The following is a 21,597-nucleotide window of genomic DNA, read 5'->3' as shown; positions in this document are numbered from 1 at the left end:
CGCCCCCGCCGAGGCGGAAGTGGAGCCACCTGCCACCGCCCGCTTCCCAGCCGCGCCTTAGCAGTACCTCAGCCCCGCCGCTCCTCGGCCCATGGCCGCCTACCCGTACCGCCCGGGCCCCGGCGCCGGCCCTGCCGCGGGCGCCGCGCTGCCGGACCAGAGCTTCCTGTGGAACGTCTTCCAGAGGTGCGGCCGACCGGGCGGGCGGGCGCGGGCAGGCCTCCCCTTCCCTCGGTGTCAGCCCCGGGCCTTCCCCGTCCTGCCCCTCGGCCCGCAGTCCGGCCTCCTCCTGGCGCCCTGGCCGCGTGGCCTGCAGTCCAGCCTCCCTCCTGGCGCCCTCGGCCTGCAGTCCGGCCTCCCTCCTGGCGCCCTGACCCCCTCGGCCCGCAGTCCGGCCTCCCTCCTGGCGCCCTGGTCCCCCGGCCTGCTCCGTCCCCCCAGCTTTGACCTCCTCTCCGCCCCCGGGCACTTCCCGGAGCGCAGAGCGGCCGTCCGGAGGCTCGGCCTCCGTCCTCTTCCCCCGAGAGCGGGGCCTTTGCTCTGGGACGAGGGTCTCCCGGGGACGCTTGTTCAGTTAGGGGAGCAGAAACGCGGGCTCGCCGAGGCTGCCTGACACCAGGCGGGGAGCCAGGCCCTGGCTGTGCGCAGGGGACCGTCACCGCAGTCTTCGGTACCCGGTCGTCCTTCCAGCGAATCGGCGCCCCATGCTAGAGTGATTCAAGGTCAGGGAGTGACTTAGGTGTCTAAGAGAACCTTTTCCTGTTTGTGAAAAGGACAAGATCTGGGTGGAATTCAGACAGGCTGTGGGAGAAAGGCTTGAGAGAAACGGAGAAGCAGCTTGGCCTTCGGCAGGGGAGTTCCTCAGACAGTGAAGGAGACAGGCTTACTTATTCCCCAGGGGACTGTGGGAGTGCGATAGTCTAGCAGCCAAAGGGAAAGAAGCAGGGAAATTAATTTAGGATCGACAGGAGAGGTAAACCTTGGTTCTGGCCCTGTATTGCTTTTCCTGCACTTTGAATCGCCAGTTTAACTAATCTTAATTTTGTAGGGTTGATAAGGACAGGAGCGGTGTGATATCCGACAACGAGCTTCAGCAAGCACTGTCCAATGGTGAGTGCACCGGCCATCTGGACTTGTGAACTGCAGGCCTGACCACCCATAGTAAATAAATTCTTTCCTGGATTTATTTTCCGTATCATTAAGACTTAATCCCTGGCTTGTGGTGGAGGGCTTCCAGGTTTGTTTTGTCGAATGCTTTCTTGGGTGTCCTGTCAGTGCTTCTCCGAGTCCTTGCTGAGCTGGGGGGCAGCTGCATGGAGGTCACAGGAAAAGCCTGAGAGTTGGAGGCTGGGGTGTGGGCTTCAGGAACCTGGCTTTGTACAGCCGATGGTCCTCCCGTTTATTGAAGGCTGTTGAATTTCTCTGGTAACTGCATCTTGTGACTTCCGGGGAGGGGCACCAAGGTCCCACTGACGGGGAAGCAACTGGGGATGCTGGTGGCCCTGCAGCCGGATCTCGGGGCTCAGGCTTTTCAGTCAGTGAATGCTAGTCATCCAGACGGGGGCGAGAAGATCCCAGCTCTTTGTGCCGGTTCTGGGGGCACACCTTAGAGTCACCTTTTTGCTGGTCTCAGCGTGATTAATCCATTGACGTGGAGACCTTACTTCAGTAATTACCTGACTTGAAGTAGAGACCTTATTTCAGTAAATACCTGACTGTGTTTCCCTTCTTTTGATCCATCAGATACCACTGTCTTTTTCTGGTCCTTAGTTTGTGGTGTCTTCCAGAGGGGTGCCATTTAAACTCGAAGAGGGATTGATTTTAAGAGGTAATGACGATGCTGAAAGGCTCACCCTTACCAACGAGAGCAGGCTGGTGTTGTGGGAGGTGGACGGTGCCTCCCAGGCCTGCACTTGGACTGGAAGGGAGGTGTGCCCCCACTGTGGGTACTCCTCTGTTGCTGTTGGTGAACGGTTGGTATTTACAGGATCATACAGGTAATACTGTCTCTTGAGGATGTCAGTACTGCCTCCAGTTCAGCTGGTTGTTAAAGCAAATGGCTCTGTCAGAACACAGCCTTGAACCAGGAGCCTGCTGGAGAGGGAACGTGTTTTAACCCAACCACTAAGTGTGTATCAGGACCATCTCAAGGTGACCCTGTGGAGTCACTTTTCTTGATTTGCCCTGAGGGATTCCTCAGCTTCTGTTGGGGCTGGGTAAGAACTTACTGGTAGTCACTTAGCCCAGAGGGAGGTAGGGACTCCCTCCCCCCACCTGCCGTGGCTCCTTCTCTCCTCCCTGGGGGTGTGCTGGGTTTTGTGTGGAGCAACTTGTGACGGCTGTTCTACCTGTTTTGTGTGTATCTTATAAACTGTGATTTTTTTAACCAATCACATTTTCCTCTTCAAATTAGCTGCTAAAATTTTTGAATTTCTAGCTCACCAGTGCCGCAAGCTGAGAATTTTAAGAGGTAAATTTTACTGATAGTCAGGGACCCCTTACTTTCTTAGGCTTTTGTCCTCCCATCCTGCATAACGAGAGTTTGCTTTGTTTTTGCTGTGCTGTGAATATCTTTGTAAATTCTATTAGGCTTTTTCTGCAGGAAGTCTGGTTATGAATGGGTACTGATCACTCATCCTTTCTCAGCCCCAGAGTAGAGGTAGGTCGCACACTGGAATCAGGATGTGTGCCCACATAGCTAGGCGCTCCCCCCACACCTGGCGCCATCCCACCTGCCTCCTCCTGTTGGCCCCCTGAAGGCACAGGCCCGCTGTGGCTCTCACTCCGACCGAGCGGGCTCTGCTCCTCCTTCCAGGATGCCCGCCATTCCTCCTGGTCTGGGCGCTCCTGTCTCTGCACCCACGGCCCCTCCCTTTCCTTGGGTGCTGCCTGTTTCCTCCTCTCCTTCTCCTGGAGTTGTATCTGCAGCTGTCTCTGGCTACTGGGCCTCAGCGTCCTGGAGGAAGTTCAAGCTGGTCTCTAGTTTTCAGTTGTATCATGTTTCCCAGCCTCAGTCACTGAGGATGGACACTGAGTCAGTTCTCTTCCTGCTCCTCGAATTCCCAGAGTTGTTAAGATTGGAGTTATTTTGACTTTCAGTTTTCTCCCCGGAATGGACCTCTGTTTTCATATTGCTAAGTTGCTTCAGTTGGGTCCGACTCTTTGTGACCCCATGGACTGCAGCCTGCCAGGCTCCTCCGTCCATGGGATTCTCCAGGCAAGAATACTGGAGAGGGTTGCCATTTCCTTCTCCAGGGGATCTTCCCAACCTAGGAATTGAACCTGCGTCTCTTAGGTCTCTTGCATTGACAGGCAGGTTCTTTACCATTAATGCCACCTGGAAAGTCTGTTTTCCTATTAGGACTAGAATATTATTTCAGGAAATTAGTTTATTACTGGTGGAAAAGCTGAAAGCACGAAAGAGCATGGCTTCCCTCTTCTGTTAGCTCTGCGCCTCTGAGGCACTGCTGGAATCAGCTGAAACTGCCCTGAGGAAGTCCTGGTGGGCCCGGCACACTGAGTCCTTATGTCTTCTTTGCTGGGGGAGCTTTCCCACAGCTGCTGTCAGGGAGGTGTGGTTAAGAGGTGCGAAGAGACGCAGGACTGTCTTGCCATCTAAAATAACATGTCACAAACTATCTTCAGTTAGGTACTTTTTAAAAAAATTTTTACTTCCACATTGTTACTTCGAATTATTGGAAATTAAATTTGCTTAAGCCCCTTTTTTTGTACTTCTGTAGGTTTGCAGTAACATAACATTGGTATACTTTGAGAAAGCATTTTTCAGACTGGACTTTATTTATTTATGGCTGTGCTGGGTCTCCGTTGCTGCAGAGGATTCTTCGTGGTTGCAGTGAGCGGGGTCGCTCTAGTTACGGAGCCCGAGCTGCTCACTGCGGCGCCTCCTGTCAGGAGCACTGGCTCTGGCGCGCGTAGCCGTGGAGCGCGCGCTTAGTTGCTCCGTGCCTCGAGGGATCTTCCTGGGTGGGGGATCGAACCTGTGTCTTCTGCACTGGCAGGTGGATTCCTTACAATGAGCCACCTGGGAATCCCTAGTTGGACTTTAAATAATAGGTCATATAATACATTCTTTTTGAGGTGTTTTTTATAAAAATGGACTTCAGCTCTCCTAGAGACCCAGCAGTAGTGCCTCTTTGAGGCTGTAGGTGAAGGTGACTGGTGGGATATGGAATTTCTGACCCTGAAGAAGCACCAGGGTCCTGGCAGAGTCCACGTGAGCCTGCAGGGTGCGCCCAGCCTGCCTGCGTGGCTCCTGCTTCCCCCAGAAGGGCTGAGCGGCCGGCTCTGCTGCAGTGAAGTGGAAGGGGACGGCCGGTGGTGCTGTGAAAGGTCCAGATCGTCTGCTGATTCAGTGTTGCTGCTGGATGCCATGACGACTCCACCCACTAACCTCTCACTGAAATCCACGTCTGTGCTAACAGGATGCAATTTCTAGAAAGAAAACTCTGGAGAGCAAGAAGAATATATTATCACAGAGCAGAGTGGCATTTTTCTCCTTTGAGAAAGAGTCCGATATAAATTTGTTAAAATCATCTGTATTCCTGAGGGTTGCAGGAAAACATCTTGAGCTTCTGGTGTGACCCCCCCCTGCCCCTCACCCACCGCCATGGAGCTGTGGCCCTTTCGTGTTCGAATTATGGGTGAAAAGAGTTATGTGTCCTCAGTGTACATGGAAATACTGTGTGTGTTTCTGTTTTCTTTGGTTCTTTCGGATGAGACTGAGGCAAGACTTATAGGAACAGAGACCATATATTTCTAAGTAGAAGTCTGACAGGAAATCTTTTGCAGGCTTGGCTGTGACATTCCTAGACGCGTTGGTTACCGAGGAAAGCGGGTGGGAATGTTTGAAATTGGGGTTGGCCCTGAAAGCTGCGTGAGGGTCACTGGCACCGAAGGGACTCTTCCTGCCCAGTGTGTCCTGGGCACCCAGCAGGCTGTTAGGTCTGCTTCTCCGCGTCGCAGTGCATTTTCTTACAGGAGGTTATAGGTTTTCAGGCTGACCCTCTGGTGTATTTGATATCTAGCATTACTGAAGCATTAAGTGCAGCGTCACGAGGGGCTGTCAAGCTTTGATGTTTAGTCTGAGGCCACAGGACCCGGCACGCAACAGAGAGTCTGTTCACTGTTGGATGTTGTTGTGACCCCTTGGTTTCTGTGGCGAGTCGGCCCGGTTTGGGTGGCAGGAAGGGCCAGTTAAAGGACCAGGAACCTGCCTCTGCCTCCTGAGCTGGCCAGCCTGCGGGTCTCCTGTCTCCGTGCCCGGCTCAGCCCAGGGTGGCCTCTACTGTCCCCAGTTTCCCATCCTCCAGCTCTGTCAGCTGGAGCTCCAATCCACCCACATGTGCCTCCACAGGGGCCTGGCCTTTATCTTGCAAAGTGCCTGTGTTTGCAGCATCATTTAACTGTTTTACTCTAGTCACTTCTGTTTAAAATTCATTTGCCGATGTGACCAGGACGCCCTCCTCACAATCGGGATGAGCAGTGGGCGCAGCCTCCTCTTCCAGAGTCTGCGGAATGCTGCGGCCGCGCACGGGCCCCCGGCGGGCGGTCCCTGTGGACTCCTGGTGTGGGCACAGCCAGCATCAGAGGGAGGCTGTGGGAGGCAGGAAGAGTCCAGCAGCTGCATTTGGTCCCTCGGGCTCCAGGTACCTGGTGAACATTCCATCATCACAGCTTATGAAGGGTTCTAAATTACTAAATCTGTCAGAGTGAACAGTTCCCTTCATAACAGATGTTTGGTAAGATCCCATTACTGTTCTGAAATTGATCATGGAATGATGCATTCTGTTCACAGTTTCAGAGAAGACAGTGTGTTGCCCAGCCTGTTGCTTTAGGAGGAGCTCGTAAGCCTGTCTTCACGCTGCAGTTTCCAGAGCTCTTGGGCAGGTTCACTCACCGTGTGTGCAGCCGCTGTGGGCGCATGGGCAACGCTGGTCCTGGAGCGGTGGTGCCCCTGGGGGTGGGGTTTTCTGAAGTGCAGTTGTGACACTCCTAGCAGGGCTGAGCACCCTCTTCTCAGCTCACCTGGTGCTGTGGGTCTAGGAAGTTCAGTGAGTGGTAAAATAGCCGTTTCTAGTTATAAAGTGAGGAGGGGCGAGCTGCCGGGTGCAGGTCTTCATGAGCAGCTGTGAACGTGTGGCTGGACCGGAGTGACTCTTGGGCAGCGTAGACAGGACCCGTCGTCTGGGGGCAGCCTCCCCACTGAGGTCTTGTGGCTCTCAGGTCTTGATGTTGAAAGCTACTTACTTTCTCTGGCTTTTGGGGTTACAAACGGGATTCAGAGATTCTGCTCTGTCTTAATTCCTGCTGTTTGTTTCAGGCACCTGGACTCCGTTTAATCCAGTGACTGTCAGATCGATCATATGTAAGTATGGGCAACCCCGTCGGGCCTGTGCTCCTGGCTGATTGTCTTCCGGGTGTCTCGCCTGCCCCACCATCCCTGAGCCTTCACTCAGCGTCCGCTGTGTGCCCCGCCCTCATTCCCGCACATGCTTCCGTTCCCCCTGGGTTGCGCAGCTGTGACTGGAGGAAGCAGCTGAGTTCTCACGTGATGAGTCACTCCGCTGGAGTGACTTCTGTGCACCCCAGGAGCAGTTCAGTTTCCTGAAGAGGCAGATGGCGCACTACGTTTTGTTACCAGTGTCTCAGACTGAGATTTCATACATGCCTGTCTGTCCATTTTGCATGCAGTTATATGTAAATGTAGTTACAAGTTCTTATTTGGACCTGAAATGAGGTTGATTTTTTAAAAATGAAAGGTGGATCTTGCTTAAAAAAAAAGAAGAACCCAAAAGCCGGTAGTCTTTTTCTCATTGGAACGGGCCTCCCTGACCGAGCCCTCTAAGGAGCTCCCCCTTGGGTACGCGAATCCTCTGGGGGATGGATGGGCAGCTCCAGGAACCAGACCTGAGCCTAGAGGGTTGGGGTGGGCTCCTTGACCCTTCTGCACCCTGGTTCCTTCCCAAGAGCGGGCATGCCCAGCTTCTGAGGAACATCCCTCTGTGTAAATCATTCTTACTGTGGATCTACCAGGGTGTTCGGTTTGCACATCCCTCTTCACAGCCGCCTCACGCCCGCCTGGCTGCTGTAGGGCTGGTGTCACCACAGCCCCTGGGGACCTGCTGGCCGAGTTCTGGGCTGGTCCTGGGGGAGCCCAGCCTGCAGAGCTGTGGGTGCCCCTCTGCCCTGGTTCCTGCTGAGCCGTGCCCTTTCGCTTCAGCCATGTTTGACAGAGAGAACAAGGCCGGCGTGAACTTCAGTGAGTTCACTGGTGTCTGGAAGTACATCACGGACTGGCAGAACGTCTTCCGCACGTACGACAGGGACAACTCGGGCATGATCGACAAGAACGAGCTCAAGCAAGCCCTCTCAGGTTTCGGTAAAACACTTGTCTTGACTGCATAGCTATTTCATTTTGGAGCCAAGGGCCATAACGTGTATCTTGTTGCTTTGTTCAGCTTAATGATTTGAAAGTAGCCTATGTGAAATTTTGTTTACATCGCAGTTTTACATTTTTGATGTTTCTTTATTATGCAGGCTTATATTTGACTTGGGGGCTTTTATGCGGTTTTCCATCCAAAATGAGATAAGGGCTATGCAGTTTTCTTTTGTGAAGTGGTGTCGCAGTCACGCTGAGAATGTGGCTTTCAAAAAGTTTAAAGTGAATGAGTCAAGATAAAACAGCTTACATATATAAAGCAGCTTCTGTTCCCTGACATGAGAATACACGGACCGATGATAAAATGCCCACAAAAGACGAGTCCGTGGGTTGCATGGAGCACAAGCGTGAGCACGGAAGCCCTCATTCTCAAGTGTGTACAGCCTGCGTGCTTGCTGTGCTGTGAGCGGTGCTCCCATGGTGCCTTCCAGAGCGGTCAGCAGGCCTGGTCCCGGGGCTCATCTGGGCCTGCGGGGAGCTTGGGGTTCATGAGGAGGGACGCAGTCATTGCACCAGAATTCTGGTTTGACGGGCGTGAATCCCCCGGCCCTGTGTTCGCTGGGCCCTCCTGTTAAGAGTCCAGTGTACTTCATTCTGGCTGTTTCTGGTTTCAGTGACAAAGTACAGTTTGATCCTTGTGGTTATCACTGTGCTTCTCCCCCACCCCTCTTGCTCTGTGTTTGTCCTTTGCGGCTGTCTTCTCCTCTTTGTCTCTGTCTTGCTTTAGAGACTGTGGGACCCCACAGGAGTTTGTTTCATGAGCCCACCAGGAGCAGGTCAGGATTTGGGCAGGACATTGGCCCCGGGTTCTCTGGATTAGAACTTGGAATGCAGCTGACCTTGCTGTGCCCGTAGGTGGGGGGCTGAGCGTTAGGGGTGTCCCCCACAGAGCAGTCCTGGGCAGGAGGGAGCTGGAGGCCTGGCCGACTGGAACCTGGACCCTCTGAATTAATTTCCAGGCTGGTGCTCTCAGCACCGACCACACTGTTTCTAACCTTGTCAGGCCTGGAACCCACTTTTTCTTAGTGCCAGCACCCGTCATGTCCTGGACTCGGGTTGGAAACCGAGGTTGGCCAGCCGGTCTCTGGCTCTCTGGCCTGCGAGTCCTGGTCAGACCCAGGAGGTCAGATGCTGATAGGCTCCACAGTGTGAGGCAGAGCCAAGAGCCTTCCTGACTTTCAGCTTTTCCTAGAGGAAGGACATACTCTGCTGCAGCATTTCTTCAGTTATTCCGCAGGTTTCCTTCCTGCCCTTGGTCCTCCATTTCTCAGGACTCCTCTGGCTCCTCATCTCCCACCCAAGGTGACTTGTCAGCCTTTTGCCGGTTACTTGTTAGTAACTATTAGAAGCTTTGCCCTGGTAGTGAAATTTCCTCTTTTTGTTTTTAAGACCAAGTGTCTGTCAGTCAAGCTGGAGCTGCTCAGCAGACGCGTGAGGGAGTCAGGGCGGCTGAAACCCTAAGGTGCCCTCTGACCTCTCACCCCCCTACATGGGGTCTCAGGCCAACCCTGGCAGGGCTATGTGACCCTGAATGGTCCACCTGCTGGATTTGATGGTCCATCTGTTCATCTTTTAGGCTTTTATTCCTATTAGGTGCTCCATAATAGGAATAAAAGAGCCTCTTGATAACGGTGAAAGAGGAGAGTGAAAAACCCAACTTAAAACTCAACATTCAAAAACCTAAGATCATGGCATCTGGTCCCATCACTTCATGGCAAGTAGATGGGGAAACTATGGAAACAGTGGCAGACTTTATTTTCTTGGGCTCCAAAATCACTCTAGATGGTGACTGCAGCCATGAAATTAAAAGCCACTTGCTCTTTGGAAGAAAAGCAATGAGCAACCTAGACAGTGTATTAAAAAGCAGAGACAGCACTTTACCAACAAAGGTCCGTCTGGTTAAAGCTCTGGTTTTTCCCGTAGTCACGCATGGATGTGAGAGTTGGACCATAAAGAAAGCTAAGTTCCCAAGAATTGGTGCTTTTGAACTGTGGTGTTGGAGAAGGCGTTTGAGAGTCCGTTGGACTGCAGGGAGATCCAACCAGTCATCCTAAAGGAAATCAGTCCTGAGTCTTCATTGAAAGGACTGATGTTGAAACTGAAACTCCAATACTTTGGCCACCTGATGCAAAGAGCTGACTCATTTGAAAAGACCCTGATACTGGGAAAGATTGAGGGCAGGAGGAGAAGAGGACGACAGAGGATGAGATGGCTGGATGGCATCACCGACTCGATGGACGTGGGTTTGAGCAAACTCCTGGAGTTGGTGATGGACAGGGAGGCCTGGTGTGCTGCAGTCCATGGGGTTGCAAAAAGTCAGACACGACTAAGTGACTAAACAGCATGTTTTGCATGCCAGGTGCAGAGACTGGAAAGTAAGATGTATGTAAGGCAAGGCCACACACTCCACTCGGGGGGGACAAACAGTCCTGCTGTCCCTGACAAAGGCAGGCTCCCCACCACAAGCGCCCCTCCAGCACTCCCGCCCCAGCCCTGCACCCAGCCCCTGGCAGCCTGAATCCAGCATGGTTTGTGGGGACATCATGCGGGGGCAGTGAGCCTCCAATTACTCGTCACCCTCGTTGGCTGCTTTCCATCTTGTGCTGCACCTGCTCTGCCCCTTTTAATGCAGCGGAGTCCAAGCCCTGCCACACACGCGCCCACTCTGCATCCCAGAGCCCGGGCCATCAGCTGCCCTGACCAGGTCAACGGCGTCTTTACGGTCGGGTTGACCAAGTTACGGCCCTAACAGGGCCATGGCAGCCCCCACCCCTGTCTGTGCCATTGGCTGCGTCTGTCCACTGCCATAGTTTCTGACTGGCATCCGCTTTTCTTCCTGGTGCTGCAAGTGGGCGCTGGGTGGTCAGTGGAGGCACCAGGCCACCTCGCTAGCTCTTAGGGAAGAAGGGATTGTTCCCTCCACTGGAAGTGCAGCCCTAGGGTAGGGGGCATTCTAGGAGGACGTGCATGACACGCAGTGAGGTGGCCGGCAGGGTTTCCGCCTGCCTCACCGGCCTAGAACAGGCTGCTGAGGTGGGCCCACATCTGGGATTTGGAGGGTGGAGTGGGCCCAGCGGGTCAGTGGACCCAGTGGCACCTGTCTGGTTCCACGAGCCCCGGTCTCCGTAATGCTGTGTCCCTGTCACCGTCTCGCCGTCCTTCCCCAGCCTGGGTGGGAGCCCGTGGGACAGCGAGGGCTGGACAAGCGCTGCCCTGTGCCAAGTCCCAAGCGCACGCTCCAGCCTGGCCTCTGTCTGGCCACAGGCTGTGCCAGGTGTAGGAGGGTCCTGTCTGCTGCTCAGCTGCAGGGCCGGGGGCCTGGATTAGTTCACGGGATGTGAGGAGCTCGCTGACCACTCTGGAAGGTACTGTCACGTGTGTGCACATTTGACTTTTTCAGTAAAGTGATGAAGTGCTTATACAGGTAATTAACTGTGACATTCACTCAGATAATAGGTGTACCTATCCTTGCAAAGATTCCAGCGAGACTGAAAAGTGGTAAAAATATTTTGCACCTGGATGTTGTCTCCTGAATAAGTAAGGAAGCCACGGTCACACAGGTGGTGAGACTGGGGGGTGGGGAGGGAAGGGCTGAGAGAGCCAGGGTATCCCTGCTGGAGGCCAGGCCGCTCAGGCACTGGAGGGGGAGTCGAGTCACCGGGATGGCCCTCCGGAGCTCCGTCTGAGTGCAGCTGCCGCATCCTCGCAGCCTTGACGTCCTGATGTCAGGGAAAGGCTGATGCGGCGGAGGGGCCATCAGTTAACTTCCTGTCCTTAAGTTTACACTTTGTCTCCTTGGGAGCCTTAGTGAGGTTTTATTTTGCAAAGCATTCTCTAGCAGCGAATAATCCAGGACAGCTGAGTTATTGACAACTTCACCACTAGGTTAAGAATGAAGTAAAGTTTACCAGTAGGGGCTTTTAAGAAGGTTGATATTTCAGAAGCCCCTGCAGGGCGACTGTAGCGCTGGAGTTGGTGTGAACGAGTGATTCCGTGGTCCCTCCAGGAGGGCGCCTCCGTGGGGCTGAGGGCACAGTGCAGAGACTCTGTGGAGCTCTCGGCGCTTTGCCATGTGCTTGCCCCCGGGCCTGACTGGGGGGCCCCCGTTGTGTTCTTGGGGGTGGGGGGAGACTGGGTTCCGGGGCGGGCATGGGGCTGACTCTGCCCTCCCCCCTGCAGGGTACCGGCTCTCTGACCAGTTTCACGACATCCTCATTCGGAAGTTCGACCGACAAGGCCGGGGGCAGATCGCCTTCGACGACTTCATCCAGGGCTGCATCGTGCTGCAGGTACCACCACCAGAAGGCCCGGGGTGGTGGGCAGTGGGCACCTGAAGCCCCGTGCTTCGGCAGTTGAAGCGAGTCAGACGCATAAGACTGCCTCTAGAACCTACAGAAGTGAGTGTGCTTTTTGGAGAAGTAACTAGTTCTGTTAAATGGAGGTGTAGACAGCGTGTCCCTCCTCCCCTGGAAACCCTGAGAGCCGTGCATTTGGAAGGGATCCAGCGAGCGGTTTACATGAATACCTGGTGTTGTGTTGTGTTGTGTTTCTTCCTGAGTATTGGAGAAGGTTTTATCGTGAGGCTTGCTCTGCGCCCTCACGTGAGGCTCGCGCCGCAGCAGGAGTCGGGAGCAGTGCCTGGTGGGCTGATGATTGCAGTGCCCGCCGCCTCGCAGGCCTCTCCGAGCTGGCTCCTCCTGCGGTCCCTTGGCTCACCCAGGAGGAACCAAGGGCGGGCACGCCCTCTGAGGGTGGAGGCAGCAGCACCTGACCCGCCTGGCTGTTCCCACACAGGCCCTGCTCCTGTCTCCAGGTGGGGGGCCAAGTTCCTTAGATTTCAGCTTTAGAAAACGCAGTGAATTGGTGTAAACCCTTATGTCTCTCAGAGTCTTTATTGTGAGAAGTCTCAATAATAATAATAGCGAAGACAACCCATGTGCCCATTATTTAGAGTCAGCAGTTACCACCTCATAGCCAAGTCCATATAATACTCCATTAGCTCATAATTCTGACACAGTTCCATTTATGGGAAGCAAATGTGTTTTCCAGAAGTATTTCAGTAGAACCCGGCCCTGAAAGACACCCTTGCTGTTTACATCCAAACCATTTTGTTGTCTTTAGAATCTGCAGAGAGGTGTGCAGGGCATGAGGTTATCAGTGTGACTGGTAACCTGGGGGACATTCTCAGGGCTCTCCTTTTCACAGCGATAGTTGAATGACTGAGGTTTCTCTCCCTGACCTGCTGTCCTGATTTCTTTCCTGGGGAATCTGGGCCCGGCCAGGCCCTGTGCTTCGGTGGCTCATTGGAATGCCAGGTGTCTCCCTCTCAGGGTCTGGTGAGGTGAGATTACAGGGCTTCTCTGGTGGCTCAGACAGTAAAGAATCTGCCTGCAATGCTGGAGACCTAGGTTCGATCCCTGTGTTGGGAAGATCCCCTGGAGGAGGGCATGGCAACCCACGCCAGTTTTCTTGTCTAGAGAATCCTGTGGCCAGAGGAGCCTGGCGGGTGGCAGTCCTGGGGTCGCAAGGAGTCGGATACGACCAAGCGGCCAACGCTTTCGCTTCTGTGCTGTCAGAATGTGTTAGGAATAGGTGTGATATAGAAATTTCACCAGGATCTGTGGGTTGGGATTTTCATTTGAGGTTATGTCCCCTAAGTAACCAGCTGATCCTTATATCTGCATAAGCAGAGGTCATCTTATGTCGCTTTCAGCCCCTGGAATAACAGGGTCTGAGTCCTCTCTGCCTGTAGACTGAGCACAGACTGTGGGCTGCCCGCTGTCCAGGCCTGGTGTCCCTGCCCCCGCCCCTTAGAGAAGGAGCCCAAACTCTGCACAGAGATGGGGGTCAGAAAGGAAAGGCTCAGCTGCAGGCCACCTGCAGAAAGTCCTCAGAAGCCCTCAGAGGTGTTTTCTTTCATCTGCCTCTTTTGAGAAAGAAAAAGCCTTTTTGAAAGTTGTTTTTATGAAACAATGTGAAAAGTGGTAGAAATCTTCACGTGTAAAGAAAGGGAAACCACGCGTGTCTCCCAGCAGAGGGGACTGCTGCTGTAGTTTCTGTGGTCTGTATCACACCAGCGCTGGCCACACAGGAAGCTCCAGCTCACCCCCACGTGGACCGTCACCTGGGTCAGCCTGTTGATTGTTGGCCATCGATTGCCCAGCTTGGGACAGAGAGGGCCGGAACTGGAGATGGGTGCGGGAGGCTCAGCTCACAGGCCAGGCTGCAGCCTTGCTCGGTCCTGGGGCAGGTGGACAGGCAGCTGCCAAGGTCTCAATGAGACTGGGCTCTGTCTTCTCCTGTCTGGGTTCTTCTGAACCTGTGGTGGTTTCCAGCTTCTGTCACTCAGGCGGCGCTGACCTGGCCGCCCCAGTCCCTGTGGTCTGGTTGCTGGACTTGTGAGCTGACTGAGGGGGAGCCCTGGGGGCTGGTCAGCCAGGAGGGGATGGGGAGGGTGGGCATCGGGACAAGGGACTGGGCTGGCACAGAAGACCCCACCCTCTGGTTCTGCGGCCAGGCTCCCCCCCGGGGGGGCAGGTTCTTGGGGCCCAGTGGGGGCTGGTTTCCTTTCGTCCTGAGAAGCCTGTCGCCAGAACAGAGGGGAGCCTTCAGGGAGGGTCCTGGGAGAACGGTCTTAGGGTGGGAAAGGAGGACCCAGGCACATCACCCACTGTGGGGAAACCTTTTTCTGGGGCCAGAGGCCCTACCGGGACCCGGGGCTGTGGCCTACACACTGGGCTCCCCCCATCGCCCGCTGTCCTGCCCGACCCCCATCTCCTGGGCGGACCGGCCTGCCCTGGGGGTTGTCAGGGACACCTGCCTTGCCTCCCTGTGCTGGGGGTGTGGGATGTGGAGACAGGAACTCTTCTGAAATTGGGTTCCTGAATGTCTGTTTACCAATACACTGTGTTCCTTCTGTTTGGTAAGTGTCAGGTCTAAATACATTCTGTTTTTCCTCAGAGGTTGACAGATATATTCAGACGCTACGATACAGACCAGGACGGCTGGATCCAAGTGTCATATGAACAGTATCTGTCCATGGTCTTCAGCATCGTATGACCCTGCCTTTCTGCAAATACCAGCATGACTTATGGAAAAAAAAAGACTGAAAATGCCAAATCTCTTACCTTTAATGAAACAGACATCAATGCAGTTAGATACTGTTCTTTCTTTAAATTTTGTATAACTACTGTTTGGGGACCCAACTGTATATATGTGGATAAGCTGGTTAACGTTTCCCACTTGTAACAATAGTTATATCTTTCCTTAGATACAGACATTTGATATGAGGCTGTTTAATTGTGCCATGAGATAACATAATAATGTTTCAGGTATTCTGCTTGCAAAAAACTTATCATGTGCTTTTTTAGATAGCTCTAGTTCTAGAGTGGAAATACTTTATTAGCCATTAGGAACTTTAAATAATATGGAACTTGCACAGAAGGCCACTCACGTGCCTTACTTTTTAAAGGGGGTTTACTGTATTCACTTGAATGTGCAGCGTAAGCAATAAAGCACACGTATCCTTGTGCCCGTCTGTCTCAGCTGCACTCACCTGGAGCTCCGAGGGGTCCAGCAACCTGGGGTGTCCCCTGGCCCTGGTCATGGGAGTCCCAAGATTTGTCCATCCTCTGTGACAGGAGTTGGTTTACATTTGGTAAAACTTTGGAAATACAAATCCAAGTTTAATTTGGAAAGGAGTGGTCTTTCTTTCACTTACTAATGATGTACCTCTGCCCTCTGATGGACTTGATCAGAGTTTTTCACACGTGAATGTGGAGCAGGGGTGCAGCCGGCCCCGCCCTGTGTGCTCAGCATCCAGCCGGCCGGGGTCCCTGCACCCGCCCCCGCAGATTCGCTTCAGGCTCCTGTGCCCTCGCCCTTTAAAGGTGCCTCCCTAAACCAGGATTTGGGGCTGGGGCTGTGAGATTTGGGCTGGGCTTCTGGGTGGGTGTCAGTGACCCATAAATGGATCTGGGGCATCAGAAACTGGGGGTCCATTTTGGGGGACCTGTGCTGGTGGCAGATAGGAGCCTGGGGAGCTGTGAGTTTTATCTGCAGTGTCTGATTACAAGGAACATCACTGAGCACAGTACCTGGGATTGAGATAAAGAATCTGTGGGGCTCCAACTGGCCTTGTGAGCTCATGGTCAGAGGTCCAAGGGGTTCTCTGAGGATTCCACGCCTTTACCCTTCATGGATCTCTACACTTGACCTTTACCCTTCATGGATCTCTACACTTCGAAACACTTCTGAGGACACCAGCCCACATTCACAAGTTGTACTCCAGAGGTCGGTTCCCAAATTCCTGACTCTTGAGGCCCGGGACATCCGGGTGTGCAGCTTGACTCATCTTGTACCTGGTACCCACTGCCTCAGCCAAAACTGCCCCTAGTCTATCTCCCTGTCTCCCACTGGATGGAGGTATAGACAATGTGACCCACTTCCCCTCTGGAGGTTCCCCAGTAGCAGAGGTGTCGACAGTGGACCCACTTCCCCTAGAGGTTCCCCAGTAGATGCAGGTGTAGACAGTGGGCCCACTTCCCCTGGAGGTTCCCAGTAGATGGAGGTGTAGATAGTGGGGCCCACTTCCCCTGGATTCCACAGTAGATGGACGTGTAGACACTGGCCCACTTACCCTGGAAGTTCCCCAGTAGATGGAAGTGTAGACAGTGCACCCACTTCCCCTGGAGGTTCCCCAGTAGACAGAGGTGTAGACAGTGGGCCTATTTCCCCTGGAGGTTCGCCAGCAGATGGAGGTATAGACAGTGAAGCCCACTTCCCCTGGAGGTTCCCCAATAGACAGGTGTAGACAGTGGGTCCCTCCTCCCCTGGAGGTTCCCCAATAGACAAGAAGTGTAGGCAGTGGGTCCACTTCCCCTGGAGGTTCCCCAGTAGACGGAGGTGTAGGCAGTGGGTCCACTTCCCCTGGAGGTTCCCCAGTAGACGGAGGTGTAGACAGTGGGTCCCTCCTCCCCTGGAGGTTCCCCAGTAGACGGAGATGTAGACAGTGGGTCCCTCCTCCCCTGGAGGTTCCCAAGTAGACAGAAGTGTAGGCAGTGGGTCCCTCCTTCCCTGGCGGTTCCCCAGTAGACAGAGGTGTAGACAGTGGGGCCCACTTCCCCTGGCGGTTCCCCAGGTGTGGATAATTGGTCCCCAGTGGGTGGAAGTGTGGACAGCATGGTCCCTCTCCCCTGGGAGGTGCCATGCTTGTTTGTCCCATGAGCTCTGGCCTGCACAGATAGCAAGCTTAGAGGGAGGGCAGGCATCCGGCATTTGCACTTTGGGCCCCTGTGATGTGGGCCGCTCACCATTCTCTGTCCTCCCCACCCCACCCCCCCGCCCCCACCGCTGCAGTACCTTAGGCCCTGGATTCCCCCTGGACCCCAGTATCCGGGATCGCTGAAGCTGGTCTGGGGTGACAGCAATTCCCAGCTTCATTGAGGAACCTGCCCAGTGCATGGTCTGCCTTCAATTTCTGGAGATCCCTGGGGCCTGTGCCCAGACAGAGCAGACATTGAGTTGCCTGCTCTCAGTGTGGGCCGGCCGCAGTCAGGGACCTGTGCACGTGTGATTGGGGACGTCCCCTGATTCAGGGAAGTGAGGGAGAGGGAAGTTGCAGAATTGCAAAGAGGTCTGATGTGATACAGATGTGCTCAGGTGGCACAGTACACAGAGTTGGTGCAGGTACACGAGCCAGTGGTAGACACACACAGGCGGGTAGTAGGGGTACTCAAAGGCACTTCAGGCACACAGGTGGGTGGTCTGGTATATACTCTGCACGGACCCTCAGTGGACTCTTGGGTTTGTACCAGTGCACGTACAGGTGGGGGTGTGCGGGCTGGGAGCGCTGCTGCCGCGGGAGAGGCAGGTGAGTTAAGGGCTGGGGGGTCCCCAAGCCCCGCCCAGGCCGCCCAGGCAGGCGCGCAGGAAGATGGGGACCCCTTCCCTCCAGGGCCACACCTGACTGGTCTCAGCACCAGTCGGCCACACGGGGGCGGTGCTGTGCCACCTGGAAGACCGCCTGACCCTGGGTCTCACCCAGACCCGAGCTCTGACTGCAGGCGTGGAATTTCCAGAAGCAACAGAGAAACCCGAGGGATCAGGGCACCGGTCGTGAGGGTGGAAACAGCTCTGGGGCTTTTTCTTTGTCAGGATGCTCCACGCTCAGGCCGGCCCAGGGCCCCTGAGAGTCGGTTCGGGGATGGGGCAGAGGAAGGGTTGCCGGGAGGCCGGCCCAGCCTCGGTAGGGGGGAGGGGTGGGGGGGAGGGGTTGGGGGGAGGGGAGGGGAGGTGAGGCTTGGGACTGGCCGTGCAGGAGGCCAGGCCATCTGCTGCCTCATGCCTGGTCACGCAGCCCCGCCCCTGGCTGCCTTCTCTCGCGCTCCTTCCCCACGGGTGTCATGAGCTGATGACCCAGCTCCGTGTCTGACTCCCAGGAACATGACGGATGTGCCCGAGATGCCGCTGTTCTCACCTAGCTTCCAAGCCCAGTTCTCCATGAAGAAGGTGATCGTCCGGCCACCACTCTGGTCACCACTCGTCACCGCAGCCAGCTGGGGAGTCACCTGCGCAATCCAGGTGAGCCTGGTCAAAGGGGGAGCAGGCAGGGGCCCAGGGTGGGGTGTCGGGGGCTGCAGGCGGAGCTGATGTGAGGAGCAGTGTGCGATGTGGCTGCTCTCCCCTTACGGGCAATTGTGAGGGTGACTGTGAACGTGAAAGTTTGCCAGGGCGCACGTGAGGATTTCATCGGTGTCCAGGCTGGAGGCTCCGGGAAGCCAGCCTGTGTGAGTCTGAACGTACCTCTTGGGAAAATGGGTAAAGGCAGAGATTCTTACCTGTTGTATGATGGTTAAAATATACATAACAGAAAGTTTACCATTTTAACCAGCTTTAAGTGCGCAGCTCACCGGTATGAAGTGCACGCAGTGTTGTGCAGTCTCACACTACCTTCCCTGTGACTCTCCGTCCCGTGAAGCCGGGGCGCTGTCCCCGTGAACACCAACTCCCCACCCCCGCCCACCACTCCCTGTCCCAGGAGCCCGACTCCTCTGGGCCCCTGTGTGAGCGAGTCCTGCAGGGTCTGTCCTCCTGGGACTCCTGCACGTCGATGAGCACCACGTCCTCAAAGCCCACCCATGCTGGAGCCTGTCTTAGAATCTCCTTCCTTTTTAAGGCTGAATGATCACCTGTTGTATGAATGGACCACAGTGTGATCATTCCTCATTTGCTGATGGACAGACACTTGAGCTGCTTCCATCTCTTGGCTGTCGTGAACATGCTGCTGTGAACCTGGGTGGACAGTTTCCTCCTGGAGACCGTGCTTTCAGTTATTTCAGTTCTATCCCCCTAGGTGGTGGATTATATAGTAGATCTATGTTTAATTTTTTGAGGGACTTCCATCCTGTTTTCCACTTGACTGTTTTCCATTTTACATTCCCACCCACAGTGGCCAAGAGCTCCACTTTCTCCATATCTTGCAACATTTATGTTTTGCCAACTTTTATGTTTTGACTGGTTTTTGGTGTTAGTTCTATAAGGTCTTGTATGTAGGTCTTCATAGAACTGTTCAATTCAGCTTCTTTGGCATTAGTGGTTGGGGAATCTACTTCGATTACTGTGATGTCATTCATAAAGGAAATCAACCCTGAATATTCATTGGAAGGACTGATGCTGAAGCTTCAATACTTTGGCCACCTGATGCAAAGAGCCAACTCATTGGGAAAGGCCCTGATGCTGGGAAAAATTGAAGGCAGAAGGAGAAGGGGGTGACAGAGGATGAGATGATTGGATGGCATCACCGACTCGATGAACATGAGTTTAAGCAAACTTCAGGAGATAATGAAGGACAGGGAAGCTTGGTGTGCTGCAGTTCATGGGGTCATAAAGAGTTTGACAAGACTAAGCGTTTTCTTCAAAGATGGAGAAGCTCTATACAGTCAGTAAAAAACAAGACCGAGAGCTGACTGTGGCTCAGCTCATGAACTCCTTATTGCCAAATTCAGACTTAAATTGAAGAAAGTAGGGAAAACCACTAGACCATTCAGGTATGACCTAAATCAAATCCCTTATGACTATACATTGGAAGTGACAAATAGATTCAAGGGATTAGACCTGATAGACAGAGTGTCCATAGTTCTGAAGAACTATGGACAGAGGTTTGTGACATTGTATAGAAGGCAGTGATCAAGACCATCCCCAAGAAAAAGAAACACAAAAAAGCAAAATGGCTGTCTGAGGAGGCCTTACAAACAGCTATGAAAAGAAGAGAAGCTAAAGGCAAAGGAGAAAAGGAAAGATATACCTATTTGAGTGCTGCATTCCAAAGAATAGCAAGGAGAGATAAGAAAGCCTTCCTTAGTGATCAATGCAACGAAATAGAGGAAAACAATAGAATGGGGAAGACTAGAAATCTCTTCAAGAAAATTAGAGACACAAAGGGAACTTTTCATGCAAAGATGGGCACAATAAAGGACAGATATTCTATGGACCTAACAGAAGCAGAAGATATTAAGAAGAGGTGGCAAGAATAAACAGAAGAACTGTACAAAAAAGATCTTCACCACCCAGATAATCATGATGGTGTGATCACTTACCCAGAACCAGACATCCTGGAATGTGAAGTCAAGTGGGCCTTAGGAAGCATCACTATGAACAAAGCTAGTGGAGGTGATGGAATTCCAGTTGAGCTATTTCAAATCCTAAAAGATGATGCCGTGAAAGTGCTACACTCAATATGCCAGCAAATTTGGAAAACTCAGCAGTGGCCACAGGACTGGAAAAGGTCAGCTTTCATTCCAATCCCAAAGAAAGGCAATGCCAAAGAATACTCAAACTACCACACAATTGCACTCATTTCACACGCTAGTAAAGCATGGCTCAAAATTCTGCAAGCCAGTCTTCAACAGTACATGAACCGTGAACTTCCAGATGTTCAAGCTGGGTTTAGAAAAGGCAGAGGAACCAGAGATCAAATTGCCCACATCCATTGGATCATCAAAAAAGCAGGAGAGTTCCAGAAAAACATCTACTTCTGCTTTATTGACTATGCCAAAACCTTTGACTGTGTGGATTACAACAAACTGAAAAATTCTTCAAGAGCTGGGAATACTAGACCACCTTACCTGCCTCCTGAGAAACCTGTATGCAAGTCAAGAAGCAATAGTTAGAACTGGACATGGAACAACAGACTGATTCCAAATAGGGTAAGGAGTATGTCAAGGCTGTATATTGTCACCCTGCTTATTCAACTTATATGCAGAGTACATCATGGGAAATGCCAGGCTGGATGAAGCACAAGCTGGAATTAAGATTGCTGGGAGAAATATAAATAACCTCAGATATGTAGATAACATCACCCTTATGGCAGAAAGTGAAGAGGAACTGAAGAGCCTCTTGATGAAAGTGAAAGAAGAGAGTGAAAAAGCTGGCTTAAAACTCAACATTCAGAAAACTAAGATCATGGCCTCTGGTCCCATCACTTCATTGGAAATAGGTGGGAAAACAGTGGAAACAGTGGCAGATTTTATTTTTTGGGCTCCAAAATCACTGCAGATGGTGACTGCAGCCATGAAATTAAAAGACACTTGGTCCTTGGAAGAAAAGCTATGACCAACCTAGACAGCATATTAAAAAGCAGAGACATTACTTTGCCAACAAATGTCTGTCTAGTCAAGGCTATGGTTTTTCCAGTGGTCGTGTATGGATGTGAGAGTTGGACTGTGAAGAAAGCTGAGCACCAAAGAATTGATGCTTTTGAACTGTGGTGTTGGAGAAGACTCTTGAGAGTCCCTTGAACTGCAAGGAGATCCAACCAGTCCATCCTAAAGGAGATCAGTCCTGAATATTCATTGGAAGGACTGATGCTGAAGCTGATACTCCAATACTTTGGCCACCTGGTGCGAAGAACTGACTCATTGGAAAAGACCCTGATGCTGGAAAAGATTGAAGGCAGCAGCAGAAGGGGACGACAGAGGATGAGATGGTTGATGGCATCACCGACTCAATGGACATGAGATTGAGTAAACTCTGGGAGTTGGTGATGGGCAGGGAAGCCTGGTGGCTGCAGTCCACGGGGTCGCAAAGAGAGGGCCTGACTGAGCAACTGAACTGAACTGAACTGTAGCAACTAAAGAATG

General features: G+C 53.0%; 1 protein-coding gene across 2 annotated transcripts; it reads left to right on the top strand.

Annotated features, from left to right (window-relative positions):
* PDCD6 (programmed cell death 6) lies at window positions 1-14,990 on the top strand. Of its 2 annotated transcripts, none has more exons than XM_043887908.1 (6): window positions 1-186; window positions 1,049-1,110; window positions 6,341-6,385; window positions 7,241-7,399; window positions 11,639-11,748; window positions 14,420-14,990. In XM_043887908.1, the coding sequence occupies exons 1-6, from the start codon at window positions 92-94 to the stop codon at window positions 14,516-14,518; spliced, it is 570 nt and encodes a 189-aa protein (XP_043743843.1). In that variant the 5' UTR covers window positions 1-91; the 3' UTR covers window positions 14,519-14,990. The 2 variants fall into 2 exon arrangements, with proteins under 2 accessions (XP_043743843.1, XP_043743844.1); XM_043887909.1 differs by having other exon boundaries at window positions 9-186; window positions 7,241-7,393.
* The last annotated feature ends 6,607 nt before the right edge of the window (window positions 14,991-21,597 follow it).

Source organism: Cervus elaphus, chromosome 25 (assembly GCF_910594005.1).
Source record: "Cervus elaphus chromosome 25, mCerEla1.1, whole genome shotgun sequence".
In the NCBI taxonomy this organism is placed as follows: Eukaryota; Metazoa; Chordata; class Mammalia; order Artiodactyla; family Cervidae; genus Cervus; species Cervus elaphus.
This window is presented reverse-complemented; position numbering and strand designations above follow the sequence as displayed.

What these genes read in the sequence shown, in the direction of transcription:
- PDCD6 (XM_043887908.1), top strand. Translation starts at nt 92, where the DNA reads ATGGCCGCCTACCCGTACCGCCCGGGCCCCGGCGCCGGCCCTGCCGCG. An exon ending in CTGTGGAACGTCTTCCAGAG is followed by an intron (nt 187 to 1,048) that starts GTGCGGCCGACC and finishes TTAATTTTGTAG; the next exon opens with GGTTGATAAGGACAGGAGCG. An exon ending in AGGGCTGCATCGTGCTGCAG is followed by an intron (nt 11,749 to 14,419) that starts GTACCACCACCA and finishes GTTTTTCCTCAG; the next exon opens with AGGTTGACAGATATATTCAG.